The 16,033-nt window shown below is 38.0% G+C and overlaps 1 protein-coding gene across 1 annotated transcript; it reads right to left on the reverse strand.

The window, feature by feature from the left end:
- Positions 1–11,480: 11,480 nt before the first annotated feature.
- Positions 11,481–15,541, reverse strand: LOC144356792 (tetraspanin-21-like). Its single transcript, XM_078011510.2, has 2 exons — positions 15,354–15,541; positions 11,481–12,991 (listed from the first exon to the last, which is right to left on the reverse strand). Exon 2 carries the CDS (start codon positions 12,973–12,975, stop codon positions 11,956–11,958), a length of 1,020 nt encoding a protein of 339 aa, XP_077867636.1. The 5' UTR covers positions 12,976–12,991; positions 15,354–15,541; the 3' UTR covers positions 11,481–11,955.
- Between the last annotated feature and the right edge of the window lie 492 nt (positions 15,542–16,033).

Here is a 16,033-nt window from a genome sequence, read left to right on the forward strand (position 1 = left end):
TACACTACATCAGATTTTAATCAGATTGAGAATTGCAGTCTGTCACTTTTTAGCATAGAATTGCAGTCTGTCACTTTGTAGCATAGAATTGCAGTCTGCCACTTAGTAGCATAGAATTGCAGTCTGCTACTTTGTAGCATAGAATTGCAGTCTGTCACTTTGTAGCATAGAATTGCAGTCTGTCACTTTGTAGCTTAGAATTTCAGTCCGCCACTTAGTAGCATAGAATTGCAGTCTTTCATTTAGTAGCATAGAATTGCAGTCTGCCACTTTGTAGCATAGAACTGCAGTCTGTCATTTTGTAGCATAGAATTGCAGTTTGTCACTTTTAGCATAGAATTGCAGTCTGCCACTTTGTAGCATAGAATTGAGTCTGCCACTTAGTAGCATAGAATTGCAGTCTGCCACTTTGTAGCATAGAATTGCAGTCTGCCACTTTGTGGCATAGAATTGCAGTCTGTCACTAAGTAGCATAGAGTTGCAGTCTGCCAATTTGTAGCATAGAGTTGCAGTCTGTCACTTTGTAGCATAGAATTGCAGTCTGTCGCTTAGTAGCATAGAATTGCAGTCTGCCACTTTGTTGCATAGAATCGCAGTCTGTCACTTTTTAGCGTAGAATTGCAGTCTGCCACTTTGTAGCATAGAATTGCAGTCTGCCACTTAGTAGCATGGAAATGCCGTCTGCCACTTTGTCGCACAGAACTGCAGTCTGTCATTTTGTATCATAGAATTGCAGTCTGCCACTTTTTAGCATAGAATTGCAGTCTGCCACTTAGTAGCATATAATTGCAGTCTGTCACTTTGTAGCATAGAATTGAGTCTGACACTTAATAGCATAGAATTGCAGTCTGTCACTTTGTAGCATAGAACTGCAGTCTGTCACTTTGTAGCATGGAATTGCAGTCTGGCACTTTGTAGCATAGAATTGCATTCTGCCACTTTGTAGCATAGAGTTGCAGTCTGCCACTTTGTAGCATAGAGTTGCAGTCTGCCACTTATTAGCATAGAATTGCAGTCTGTCACTTTGTAGCATAGAATTGCAGTCTGTCACTTTGTAGCATAGAGTTGCAGTCTGCCACTTTGTAGCATAGAATTGCAGTCGGCCACTTTGTGGCATAGAATAGCAGTCTGTCACTAAGTAGCATAGAATTGCAGTCTGTCACTTTGTTGCATAGAATTGCAGTCTGTCACCTTTTAGCATAGAATTGCAGTCTGCCACTTTGTAGCATAGAATTGCAGTCTGCCAATTAGTAGCATAGAAATGCAGTCTGCCACTTTGTAGCATAGAACTGCAGTCTGTCATTTTGTAGCATAGAATTTCAGTTTGTCACGTTTTAGCATAGAATTGCAGTCTGCCACTTAGTAGCATAGAATTGAGTCTGCCACTTTGTAGCATAAAATTGCAGTCTGTCACTTAGTAGCATAGAATTGCAGTCCGTCACTTCGTAGCATATAATTGAGTCTGCCACTTAGTAGCATAGAATTGCAGTCTGTCACTTTGTAGCATAGAATTGCAGTCTGCCACTTAGTAGCATAGAATTGCAGTCTGCCACTTAGTAGCATAGAATTGCAGTATGTCACTTTGTAGCATAGAATTGCAGTCTGTCACCTTGTAGCATAGAATTGTAGTTTGTCACTTTGCAGCATAGAATTGAGTCTGCCACTTAGTAGCATAGAATTGAGTCTGCCGCTTAATACCATAGAATTGCAGTCTGTCACATTGTTGCATAGAATTGCAGTCTGTCACTTAGTAGCATAAAATTGACTCTGCCTCTTAGTAGCATAGAATTGCAGTCTGCCACTTTGTAGCATAGAACTGCAGTCTGTCATTTTGTAGCATAGAATTTCAGTTTGTCACTTTTTAGCATAGAATTGCAGTCTGCCACTTAGTAGCAAAGAATTGAGTCTGCCACTTTGTAGCATAGAATTGCAGTCTGTCACTTAGTAGCATAGAATTGCAGTCCGTCACTTCGTAGCATATAATTGAGTCTGCCACTTAGTAGCATAGAATTGCAGTCTGTCACTTTGTAGCATAGAATTGCAGTCTGCCACTTAGTAGCATAGAATTGCAGTCTGCCACTTAGTAGCATAGAATTGCAGTATGTCACCTTGTAGCATAGAATTGTAGTTTGTCACTTTGCAGCATAGAATTGAGTCTGCCACTTAGTAGCATAGAATTGAGTCTGCCGCTTAATACCATAGAATTGCAGTCTGTCACATTGTTGCATAGAATTGCAGTCTGTCACTTAGTAGCATAAAATTGACTCTGCCTCTTAGTAGCATAGAATTGCAGTCTGCCACTTTGTAGCATAGAACTGCAGTCTGTCATTTTGTAGCATAGAATTTCAGTTTGTCACTTTTTAGCATAGAATTGCAGTCTGCCACTTAGTAGCAAAGAATTGAGTCTGCCACTTTGTAGCATAGAATTGCAGTCTGTCACTTTGTAGCATAGAATTGCAGTCTGCCACTTAGTAGCATAGAATTGCAGTCTGTCACTTTGTAGCATAGAATTGCAGTCTGCCACTTAGTAGCATAGAATTGCAGTCTGCCACTTAGTAGCATAGAATTGCAGTCTGTCACCTTGTAGCATAGAATTGTAGTTTGTCACTTTGCAGCATAGAATTGAGTCTGCCACTTAGTAGCATAGAATTGAGTCTGCCGCTTAATACCATAGAATTGCAGTCTGTCACATTGTTGCATAGAATTGCAGTCTGTCACTTAGTAGCATAAAATTGACTCTGCCTCTTAGTAGCATAGAATTGCAGTCTGCCACTTTGTAGCATAGAACTGCAGTCTGTCATTTTGTAGCATAGAATTTCAGTTTGTCACTTTTTAGCATAGAATTGCAGTCTGTCACTTTGTAGCATAGAATTGCAGTCTGCCACTTAGTAGCATAGAATTGCAGTCTGCTACTTTGTAGCATAGAATTGCAGTCTGTCACTTTGTAGCATAGAATTGCAGTCTGTCACTTTGTAGCTTAGAATTTCAGTCCGCCACTTAGTAGCATAGAATTGCAGTCTTTCATTTAGTAGCATAGAATTGCAGTCTGCCACTTTGTAGCATAGAACTGCAGTCTGTCATTTTGTAGCATAGAATTGCAGTTTGTCACTTTTAGCATAGAATTGCAGTCTGCCACTTTGTAGCATAGAATTGAGTCTGCCACTTAGTAGCATAGAATTGCAGTCTGCCACTTTGTAGCATAGAATTGCAGTCTGCCACTTTGTGGCATAGAATTGCAGTCTGTCACTAAGTAGCATAGAGTTGCAGTCTGCCAATTTGTAGCATAGAGTTGCAGTCTGTCACTTTGTAGCATAGAATTGCAGTCTGTCGCTTAGTAGCATAGAATTGCAGTCTGCCACTTTGTTGCATAGAATCGCAGTCTGTCACTTTTTAGCGTAGAATTGCAGTCTGCCACTTTGTAGCATAGAATTGCAGTCTGCCACTTAGTAGCATGGAAATGCCGTCTGCCACTTTGTCGCACAGAACTGCAGTCTGTCATTTTGTATCATAGAATTGCAGTCTGCCACTTTTTAGCATAGAATTGCAGTCTGCCACTTAGTAGCATATAATTGCAGTCTGTCACTTTGTAGCATAGAATTGAGTCTGACACTTAATAGCATAGAATTGCAGTCTGTCACTTTGTAGCATAGAACCGCAGTCTGTCACTTTGTAGCATGGAATTGCAGTCTGGCACTTTGTAGCATAGAATTGCATTCTGCCACTTTGTAGCATAGAGTTGCAGTCTGCCACTTTGTAGCATAGAGTTGCAGTCTGCCACTTATTAGCATAGAATTGCAGTCTGTCACTTTGTAGCATAGAATTGCAGTCTGTCACTTTGTAGCATAGAGTTGCAGTCTGCCACTTTGTAGCATAGAATTGCAGTCGGCCACTTTGTGGCATAGAATAGCAGTCTGTCACTAAGTAGCATAGAATTGCAGTCTGTCACTTTGTTGCATAGAATTGCAGTCTGTCACCTTTTAGCATAGAATTGCAGTCTGCCACTTTGTAGCATAGAATTGCAGTCTGCCAATTAGTAGCATAGAAATGCAGTCTGCCACTTTGTAGCATAGAACTGCAGTCTGTCATTTTGTAGCATAGAATTTCAGTTTGTCACGTTTTAGCATAGAATTGCAGTCTGCCACTTAGTAGCATAGAATTGAGTCTGCCACTTTGTAGCATAAAATTGCAGTCTGTCACTTAGTAGCATAGAATTGCAGTCCGTCACTTCGTAGCATATAATTGAGTCTGCCACTTAGTAGCATAGAATTGCAGTCTGTCACTTTGTAGCATAGAATTGCAGTCTGCCACTTAGTAGCATAGAATTGCAGTCTGCCACTTAGTAGCATAGAATTGCAGTATGTCACTTTGTAGCATAGAATTGCAGTCTGTCACCTTGTAGCATAGAATTGTAGTTTGTCACTTTGCAGCATAGAATTGAGTCTGCCACTTAGTAGCATAGAATTGAGTCTGCCGCTTAATACCATAGAATTGCAGTCTGTCACATTGTTGCATAGAATTGCAGTCTGTCACTTAGTAGCATAAAATTGACTCTGCCTCTTAGTAGCATAGAATTGCAGTCTGCCACTTTGTAGCATAGAACTGCAGTCTGTCATTTTGTAGCATAGAATTTCAGTTTGTCACTTTTTAGCATAGAATTGCAGTCTGCCACTTAGTAGCAAAGAATTGAGTCTGCCACTTTGTAGCATAGAATTGCAGTCTGTCACTTAGTAGCATAGAATTGCAGTCCGTCACTTCGTAGCATATAATTGAGTCTGCCACTTAGTAGCATAGAATTGCAGTCTGTCACTTTGTAGCATAGAATTGCAGTCTGCCACTTAGTAGCATAGAATTGCAGTCTGCCACTTAGTAGCATAGAATTGCAGTATGTCACCTTGTAGCATAGAATTGTAGTTTGTCACTTTGCAGCATAGAATTGAGTCTGCCACTTAGTAGCATAGAATTGAGTCTGCCGCTTAATACCATAGAATTGCAGTCTGTCACATTGTTGCATAGAATTGCAGTCTGTCACTTAGTAGCATAAAATTGACTCTGCCTCTTAGTAGCATAGAATTGCAGTCTGCCACTTTGTAGCATAGAACTGCAGTCTGTCATTTTGTAGCATAGAATTTCAGTTTGTCACTTTTTAGCATAGAATTGCAGTCTGCCACTTAGTAGCAAAGAATTGAGTCTGCCACTTTGTAGCATAGAATTGCAGTCTGTCACTTTGTAGCATAGAATTGCAGTCTGCCACTTAGTAGCATAGAATTGCAGTCTGTCACTTTGTAGCATAGAATTGCAGTCTGCCACTTAGTAGCATAGAATTGCAGTCTGCCACTTAGTAGCATAGAATTGCAGTCTGTCACCTTGTAGCATAGAATTGTAGTTTGTCACTTTGCAGCATAGAATTGAGTCTGCCACTTAGTAGCATAGAATTGAGTCTGCCGCTTAATACCATAGAATTGCAGTCTGTCACATTGTTGCATAGAATTGCAGTCTGTCACTTAGTAGCATAAAATTGACTCTGCCTCTTAGTAGCATAGAATTGCAGTCTGCCACTTTGTAGCATAGAACTGCAGTCTGTCATTTTGTAGCATAGAATTTCAGTTTGTCACTTTTTAGCATAGAATTGCAGTCTGCCACTTAGTAGCAAAGAATTGAGTCTGCCACTTTGTAGCATAGAATTGCAGTCTGTCACTTAGTAGCATAGAATTGCAGTCTGTCACTTCGTAGCATAGAATTGAGTCTGCCACTTAGTAGCATAGAATTGCAGTCTGTCACTTTGTAGCATAGAATTGCAGTCTGCCACTTAGTAGCATAGAATTGCAGTCTGTCACTTTGTAGCATAGAATTGCAGTCTGTCACTTAGTAGCATAGAATTACAGTCTGTCACTTTGTAGCATATAATTGCAGTCTGCCACTTTGTAGCATAGAATTGCAGTCTGTCACTTTGTAGCATAGAATTGAGTCTGTCACTTCGTAGCATAGAATTGAGTCTGCCACTTAGTAGCATAGAATTGCAGTCTGTCACTTTGTAGCATAGAATTGCAGTCTGCCACTTAGTAGCATAGAATTGCAGTCTGTCACTTTGTAGCATAGAATTGCAGTCTGTCACTTTGTAGCATAGAATTGCAGTCTGTCACTTTGTAGCATATAATTGCAGTCTGCCACTTTGTAGCATAGAATTGCAGTCTGTCACTTTGTAGCCTAGAATTGCAGTCTGTCACTTTGTAGCATAGAATTGCAGTCTGTCACTTTGTAGCATAGAATTGCAGTCTGTCACTTAGTAGCATAGAATTTAGTCTGTCACTTTGTAGCATAGAATTGCAGTCTGCCACTTTGTAGCATAGATTTGCAGTCTGCCACTTTGTAGCATAGAATTGCAGTCTGCCACTTTGTGCAATAGAATTGCAGTCTGTCACTTAGTAGCATAGAATTGCAGTCTGCCACTTTGTTGCATAGAATTGCAGTCTGTCACCTTTTAGCATAGAATTGCAGTTTGCCACTTTGTAGCATAGAATTGCAGTCTGCCACTTAGTAGCATAGAAATGCAGTCTGTCACTTTGTAGCATAGAACTGCAGTCTGTCATTTTGTAGCATAGAATTGCAGTTTGTCACTTTTTAGCATACAATTGCAGTCTGCCACTTAGTAGCATAGAATTGAGTCTGCCACTTTGTAGCATAGAATTGCAGTCTGTCACTTAGTAGCATAGAATTGCAGTCTGTCACTTCGTAGCATAAAATTGAGTCTGCCACTTAGTAGCATAGAAGTGCAGTCTGTCACTTTGTAGCATAGAATTGCAGTCTGCCACTTAGTAGCATAGAAATGCAGTCTGTCACTTTGTAGCAGAATTGCAGTCTGTCACTTTGTAGCATATAATTGCAGTATGTCACTTAGTAGCATAGAGTTGAGTCTGCCACTTAGTAGCATAGAATTGCAGTCTGCCACTTAGTAGCATTGAATTGCAGTATGTCACTTTGTAGCCTATAATTGCAGTCTGTCACCTTGTAGCATAGAATTGCAGTTTGTCACTTTGTAGCATAGAATTGCAGTCTGTCATTTTGTAGCATATAATTGCAGTCTGCCACTTTGTAGCATAGAATTGCAGTCTGCCACTTTGTAGCTTAGAATTTCAGTCTGCCACTTAGTAGCATAGAATTGCAGTCTGCCACTTTGTAGCATAGAATTGCAGTCTGTCAATTTTTAGCATAGAATTGCAGTCTGTCACTTTGTAGCATATAATTGCAGTCTGCCACTTTGTAGCATAGAATTGCAGTCTGTCACTTTGTAGCATAGAATTGCAGTCTGTCACTTTGTAGTATAGAATTGCAGTCTGTCACTTAGTAGCATAGAATTGCAGTCTGCCACTTTGTAGCATAGAATTGCAGTCTGCCACTTAGTAGCATAGAATTGCAGTCTGCTACTTAGTAGCATAGAATTGCAGTCTGCCACTTTGTAGCATAGAATTGCAGTCTGCCACTTAGTAGCATAGAATTGCAGTCTGTCACTTAGTAGCATAGAAATGCAGTCTGCCACTTTGTAGCTTAGTATTGCAGTCTGTCACTTTGTAGCATAGAATTGCAGTCTGCCACTTTGTAGCATAGAATTGCAGTCTGTCACTTTGTAGCATAGAATTGCAGTCTGTCACTTTGTAGTATAGAATTGCAGTCTGTCACTTAGTAGCATAGAATTGCAGTCTGCCACTTTGTAGCATAGAATTGCAGTCTGCCACTTAGTAGCATGGAATTGCAGTCTGCTACTTAGTAGCATAGAATTGCAGTCTGCCACTTTGTAGCATAGAATTGCAGTCTGCCACTTAGTAGCATAGAATTGCAGTCTGTCACTTAGTAGCATAGAAATGCAGTCTGCCACTTTGTAGCTTAGTATTGCAGTCTGTCACTTTGTAGCATAGAATTGCAGTCTGCCATTTAGTAGCATAGAATTGCAGTCTGCCACTTAGTAGCATAGAATTGCAGTCTGTCACTTTGTAGCATAGAATTGCAGTCTGTCACTTTGTAGCATAGAATTGCAGTGTCACTTTGTAGCATATAATTGCAGTCTGCCACTTTGTAGCATAGAATTGCAGTCTGTCACTTTGTAGCATAGAATTGCAGTCTGTCACTTTTTAGCATAGAATTGCAGTCTGTCACTTTGTAGCATAGAATTGCAGTCTGCCACTTAGTAGCATAGAATTGCAGTCTGCTACTTTGTAGCATAGAATTGCAGTCTGTCACTTTGTAGCATAGAATTGCAGTCTGTCACTTTGTAGCTTAGAATTTCAGTCCGCCACTTAGTAGCATAGAATTGCAGTCTTTCATTTAGTAGCATAGAATTGCAGTCTGCCACTTTGTAGCATAGAATTGCAGTCTGTCACTTAGTAGCATAGAATTGCAGTCTGCCACTTTGTAGCTTAGAATTGCAGTCTGCCACTCTGTAGCATAGAATTGCAGTCTGCCACTTTGTAGCATAGAATTGCAGTCTGTCACTTTTTAGCATAGATTTGCAGTCTGTCACTTAGTAGCATAGAATAGCAGTATGCCACTTTGTAGCTTAGAATTGCAGTCTGACACTTAGTAGCATAGAATTGCAGTCTTCCACTTTGTAGCATAGAATTGCACTCTGCCACTTAGTAGCATAGAATTGCAGTCTGTCACTTTAATAGTAGCATAGAATTGCAGTCTGTCACTTAGTAGCATAGAATTGCAGTCTGCCACTTTGTAGCATAGAATTGCAGTCTGCCACTTAGTAGCATAGAATTGCAGTCTGTCACTTTAATAGTAGCATAGAATTGCAGTCTGCCACTTTGTAGCTTAGAATTGCAGTCTGCCACTTAGTAGCATAGAATTGCAGTCTGCCACTTAGTAGCATAGAATTGCAGTCTGCCACTTAGTAGCATAGAATTGCAGTCTGCCACTTTGTAGCTTAGAATTGCAGTCTGCCACTCTGTAGCATAGAATTGCAGTCTGCCACTTTGTAGCATAGAATTGCAGTCTGTCACTTTTTAGCATAGATTTGCAGTCTGTCACTTAGTAGCATAGAATAGCAGTATGCCACTTTGTAGCTTAGAATTGCAGTCTGACACTTAGTAGCATAGAATTGCAGTCTTCCACTTTGTAGCATAGAATTGCACTCTGCCACTTAGTAGCATAGAATTGCAGTCTGTCACTTTAATAGTAGCATAGAATTGCAGTCTGTCACTTAGTAGCATAGAATTGCAGTCTGCCACTTTGTAGCATAGAATTGCAGTCTGCCACTTAGTAGCATAGAATTGCAGTCTGTCACTTTAATAGTAGCATAGAATTGCAGTCTGCCACTTTGTAGCATAGAATTGCAGTCTGCCACTTAGTAGCATAGAATTGCAGTCTGCCACTTAGTAGCATAGAATTGCAGTCTGCCACTTAGTAGCATAGAATTGCAGTCTGTCACTTTGTAGCATAGAATTGCAGTCTGCCACTTAGTAGCATAGAATTGCAGTCTGCCACTTAGTAGCATAGAATTGCAGTCTGCCACTTAGTAGCATAGAATTGCAGTCTGCCACTTAGTAGCATAGAATTGCAGTCTGCCACTTTGTTGCATAGAATTGCAATCTCAATAGTTTGTAGCATAGAATTGCAGTCTCACTAGTTTGTAGCATAGAATGTTTTGTTCTATGCTCCAGTCCACCATTCCAGGCGCATGGTGTCAACATACAGTTCTCAGTGTAGCAAACACAGAGCAATTTATTACAATTTAATAAGTCAACATTTTATTATTCCATCACTTCCACATACAGTGGAAGCATGTGTTTAAAGTCAAACATAATATATAAGTAGCGTTCATGGCCTCAATGTTGCAGATGTCCCAAGCAATTATTTTATTATTCAATCAAACAAGAGGTGGGTATCAGTCTTATTCTACTTCCAAATACAGGACATGTGCGATAGAAATTACCTGAAATAATAATTCATGGTAATAGCGCCCTCTGTGACAGACTGGAAAAGTTGTAAAACCTCATAGAAATAGCGCCCTCAGTGGCTAGCAGTGCACCCTGTACACTAATATAACGCCTCACTGACACAGGAAGAATTGCTGTGATGCAACTAGTTGTGCCAATTCTCACAGGTGTGTCCTTCAAACAACAGAGAATCATACAAGGATATAGTGATCTTGAAAAGCATCTTACCATATACAAATTCAATTTTTATAAACAAAATAGTGTACAGTAAATACAAAGACAATCAGGGAGCACAACAATTTTGCTTGTACCTCAAGGCACCTATATAGTCACATACAATTTCATTTTTTGAAGACCTTTTCAGTAGTTAACAACCAGACCTGATAATTTGGATTCCTACAAAATCATTTCTGTTAAGGGGCACACTAGTGGCTCTATGGATTTTTCTATTGTGAGAGGTTTGGGATGAAACTCTGAATAACCATATCTTAAAAACTTTCTTTGTCTGACTAATTTTTGAACGACTTAATGCACTGAGCTTTATAGCGAGAAGATGCATCACCTGTGGACGCGCGGGAGTCCCAAGCGATGATAACAATACACACTAAAAATGCAAAGGCTCATGGGTAGACTCTTGTTTGTAAACAATGACACGCTATGGCCATCTGACGCATGTGCAGGTGACAACTCCCTCGCTTTTAAATTGCACACTAGACATAGTTCTTTGATAGCTTGGAACTATTATGTGAAATACTCAATTGTCTTCAAATATTATGGATTCATCAGTTTGACATTAGTTCCACAGTATCAGGCAAATCTTTGTGAATCCACTTGGCATCAGAAAACTCAAAATCATTGGCAAATAATTTGAATAGGAATTGCCAACATTTAGACATTTGTTTTTAGTACATATTTCCTGAAATTTTGACAAATTAAATATTTCAAATAAAGAGCATTGATAATGCATAGTTTGATTGAAAATACCCTATTTAACTTTGAACTGAATCAGGTCATATTGGCCTGTTCATCTCCAAGAAACAGTTCCGGACATGTTACAGAATGATATTTTACTTTTTTTTGACAAAATGGCCACCATTTCGACAAATTTGATCAAATCTCAAGACAAAACATGTTGTTGTGTTACCTTGCAGTATACTATCTACGTACAAGCTTTCAAGTGAATCAGGCCATATCTTATGGAGGAATCAGCACAAAAACGGAAAAACAAACAAACCAGATCTCAAAAAAAAGTGACGTGTACTTATATGCCAATATGCATGATCACCATACAAAGTTTGATTGAAATCACCCTGTTCAGCACCGAGAAACAGTTCCGGACACATTTGAATATCAGAATTTAGCAAATTTGAGGACAAAATGGCTGCCAGTCAGTGAACGAAAAGATCATCATATATTGTCTTTATGAGATCGTTCAAAGGGTGTCCAAGAAATGGTTCTGGACAGACACATGGGCGGAACCCAAATTAATAGTCCCCGTTTTCGGACTTTTTCCGAACGGGGACTAATAATACACAACAAAAGCTTCACTCAAAATTAAAAATATTTCTTACTTTATTGAAAATGCAATCAAAGCAATTGAAGTTTGTCACAAAATGCCCCTTTAACCCCTTCCTCCCAAACATGTATTTGATAAACTGAGAACATCCCTTAATATAATTGCCATAACTAAGAGACGGTATAAGATTATGTAAATAATATATATTCCATTGCATAGTCCTAATAATATCTAATATATCTCTGGCACATCTTTTCCTTCTTGTACTTTTATAATATTTTTATGGAACTTTTGCATAAAAGCAAAAAAACATTCATAAAAATAATTAAAATTTCTAGACAAAAATATTTTTGTAACTTTTCATACATTCAAGAGAACTAGCTGAATAGCTAAATTTTATTGTCTTGCCAGATCGCATAAATCATCCAACTTATGATAATGCTCGCATACCATCACATGGTCACTACTAAAGATGCGACAGTGCTCTGACGAAATACTTGTATTCTATCACATGGTCACTACATAAGATGCAACAGTGCTTTGACGAAAGACTCTGCAACCTCTGCAGACAGAGCCTAATGCAACAACTATTTCAATTACAATCATTAAGCTGTTCACCAATTCAATCACTTCAAAGTAATATTGCAAGTAATATGTGAGTGGCCGGTGGCAGCCATTACTAAAGACAAGAGTTGAGTTCACTGTTTGCACACACCCAAGTAATGGATCAGCCATTTCACAATGGCAAGACACTGGTATAGTTATATTGTTATACCTTTGCCAGTCTGTGTAGCTATTAATACCACAACACTGGAATGCATGTTGCATCGTATCCCAATATTCTCGTGTACTCTCTTCCTGGTTATAATGATCTGATATGGACTCTACCATGTCTTGATAAAGAACACCGTTACCATGGAGATTACTGCTTTTTACTCCACATGTGATTATAGCAGCTAGCTCAAAAGATACTATAATAATAAGTGCCATAACAAATGAACGCAGATCTCTGGGATGATTAGAATATAATGTCAGTGTATCAGCACATGATATAATCAACAGAAACACTCCTGCAATGATAGTGAGTATTGCCGGCCAATGAGCAGTTACAGCGGTCATTTCATAATACACAGGTTCATCAATAACAATCCAACTTCCAATACATACCAGTACTAATCCAACTAGTATATTTGCAACAACTACTGCCAACATAACAGTGTGCACTTGTGACTTTTTATTTTCAATTGATTTTTTCTGGATTGAAAACTCAGCATTTTCGGCATCCATTGCGTGAGGACGATGTGAAGACTTTACCGAGGAATCATCATCCATTCGATGGTAATTATGTGAAGTCATTGATGAAGAACCATCTGATGTATGGTGATTATGTGAAGACATTGCTGAAGAATCATCCGATGTATGGTGATTATGTGAAGATATTGATGTAGAATCATCCGATGTATGGTGATTATGTGAAGATATTGATGTAGAATCATCATCCATTCTGTGGTGATTATGGGAAGACATTGCTATCCAAGTGTTACTGTAAAAAAGGATAAAATGCAGTATTTTTAAAATAATTACTTATTGTCACCACCAAAACTTTGTCACATAACTAGATGACTGGTTTGCTATGTGCATCTCAAGATCTGATAAAAGCCAATAATAAAATAAGATGTCAAATACTGAGGAATATCAATACAAGTTGAACAAACTAAAAATCACAAAGATATTCACCCTGTCCCAAAACATAAAACAACAGATATTGTCACCACAGAATTGTGTGAGGACATGTGACCCCAGGGAACCTTTATATCAAAGTAATTTGAATTACAATTTCCAAAAAGTTGAAAATAACATTATCAAAAAAAATTGCAAAATATTCTTTGTAAAATGAAGGTGTAAACTTTGGGGCATTGTTACTGTACACACATTCACCATTGAGCTATCACCATAGAAACAGGGTTGCTGGTTCTTTTGACAAATGAGTTTTGTCCTAAGTACACTCACTCTCATTTAACGTCCAGTCAACAAGACAATAAACAAACTATTAAACTATTGTGTTAATATTCCTTTGTCATAATCATTCATTTCTTAGTAGAACCATGAGAGTAGCACAATGCACAATGCAGAGAGGGCTTTATCATTCTTTTACTTGTCTGAGGTTTTATCATAGACATTAAAAAAAAGGTCTATGGTTTTATAGAGTTTGTGATATAGCATGGTCGGCAGTTCCACTCTTTAAATTAATAACATTGCTGAAAAAACCATGCACTAACTCTAAGTTGGTGAAAGTCGCTAAGACTGATTAATATACTGTAAAACATGTTGAAAAAGAGACATGCAAAAATGACGTAAAAGCGAAATGTTGATTTAGCGAATCTCTCAAGATTGTCATTGTTGATTGTCTGTCGCACGCCAAAACAAATGCGCAGTTATCACCTACTTAAAAACAAAAAAAACCTGTCAAGTGTAATTTGATTCTGTTCGCAATGATAAAAACTGATTCAACAGGGATTTGAAAAAGCGAGTATCGTTGCTACGTACTTCTAATTTCCGTAACAATATATCAATATCACTTCATTTATTTATTTTCAGTGAAATAATGACCACAATGAATACCTTTATTTTTTGTGTTAATTTACTTTTCAATAAAGTGTATCTATCATGTCAGAACGTTTTTTTGTGTTGTTACAAAATGTGTGTGTGGGGAAAAAAGACCTTGTTTGGCGACATCTTGAATTAGCGAATCAGTTCTTTCGCTAAATTTGCTAAAAATACATGCTCGTGAAAAAGACAGTAATATACTGGAAATGATTGTAGGTAATCTATCTTTGATGATTATTTAATATAACCAGACGTTTCAGACAAAACATCCTTTCTCAATGAATGAATGAATGAATGAATGTCTTTGTTCGAAATGGTTATTGATTTACCAAGGACTACAATTACCTACAACCATTTTCTGTATATTAAAGGGCAGTGGTCGTCACGCTGCACATGTGCCACATTTGTGATGATAAACATTGATTTTTCCACAATCTAATGCACTCTTCTAATAGAAATCACAAATATGAGATTTGACCTGGGCGCGACTTGCCCTAATTAACGCCATTGACTCCTAAATACTTAATTAAAGCTTGGTAATGTCTCAGTTTGTACTTTAAATTTAAAGTACATTACATTACAATTTAAATGAAAAATTGCAATGTAAAAATTGAAATGCAATATTTTCTTTACGGTGTCAATAAAGCACTATTCTATGAGACCCATATATCTTGCGCATGCATGGCACAACGACTACCACCCTTTAAACGTCGTTCAAGTGGATCTTTGCTTTTTAATCATAAGCAATTATACCACTAATACCCACTTGTGTGACAGCTAACTGGATGTGTGCTGAGCTAGTTCATTGTTTTTGTTATCTCTATTTTAGTATTCATTTGGTAATTTCATTAAAAAATTACTGACCAGCTGAGATACTGAAAATACAGACACCCAAATGTGAGTGACCTTGTAAAGTACGTTGGGCTACAGTCAGTACCCCCATTAGACCATCAACTAGCATGAAAAAGAACCAAATTGCATGTTTCATAGAAACTTGTATCTATGAAATGAAACTACACCCGAATGTACAACAAAACAAATGCAAAAGCGTTTATCTTGTTTTCTAAAACCTGAAATTCAACTGGTGTTAAACGAGTTTCTCTGAAAAATAAAATGTCATAAGTGATACTACCTTTTTCAACTCGAAACTCAGTATTTGGATAACAGTTGTCATCTTTGTTATACATTGAAGAAATATTCACAATTCCAGAATAAATAGTTTAGTATCATTTATCACTTGTAATTTCCTACAACAACCGACTCTGACGCTCTGACTTTCGTGTGTTTTGAGAACTGACCTTCACTGTAACTGAAATCTAATAAGACTTCTCCAGCGTTGGGTGACAATTTATTATTCACGGAGATTTGGTGATTGATGGTATCGCCGACAACGTGACATCTTCGTCAACCGCATTCGACGCTCATTCTTGTGATTGGAAACAGGAATACAAAATGGAGAGTTTGACATCGTAGTGCCTTCGAGGTCACGTTTAGATAACACGTGATTTGCATATGAAAAGTATTTGTGAGATGGTTGCATAGCAACAACTAACATATCTCAGGTTTAAACAAAGCCATTACGTTGTTATAGTCAGGTGAAAATACGTCACTGCTAAAGACTATCTAACAGCAATACACAGTTTAAGGTAGCGAGAAGGGTTTTGTGACATTTTCGAATAAAACATTCTCTGTCTGTTGTCTCGTTCAGAACAGTAATTTAGCTTATAAGATAAGATAAGATAAGATAATTCTTTATTACAACCTTATAGAATGAATTACATATCTATTTTGGTTTATGAAATGCAATAAAGGTGTTAAAATAAACATAACAAGTTAGATATCTAAAATCTACTACAATACAGTTCCATGAAATAATGTAAAAAAAAAGACTATTTCAAAAGACTAACTATAGAGGTACAAGTTCGCACAAACTGGACAGTCATTGTTTACATAATTATCACGTGACATCAAAAATGGC

This window comes from Saccoglossus kowalevskii, chromosome 1 (genome assembly GCF_978046115.1).
Source record: "Saccoglossus kowalevskii chromosome 1, keSacKowa6.1, whole genome shotgun sequence".
Taxonomy (NCBI): domain Eukaryota; kingdom Metazoa; phylum Hemichordata; class Enteropneusta; family Harrimaniidae; genus Saccoglossus; species Saccoglossus kowalevskii.

What these genes read in the sequence shown, in the direction of transcription:
- LOC144356792 (XM_078011510.2), bottom strand. Translation starts at nt 12,975, where the DNA reads ATGTCTTCCCATAATCACCACAGAATGGATGATGATTCTACATCAATA.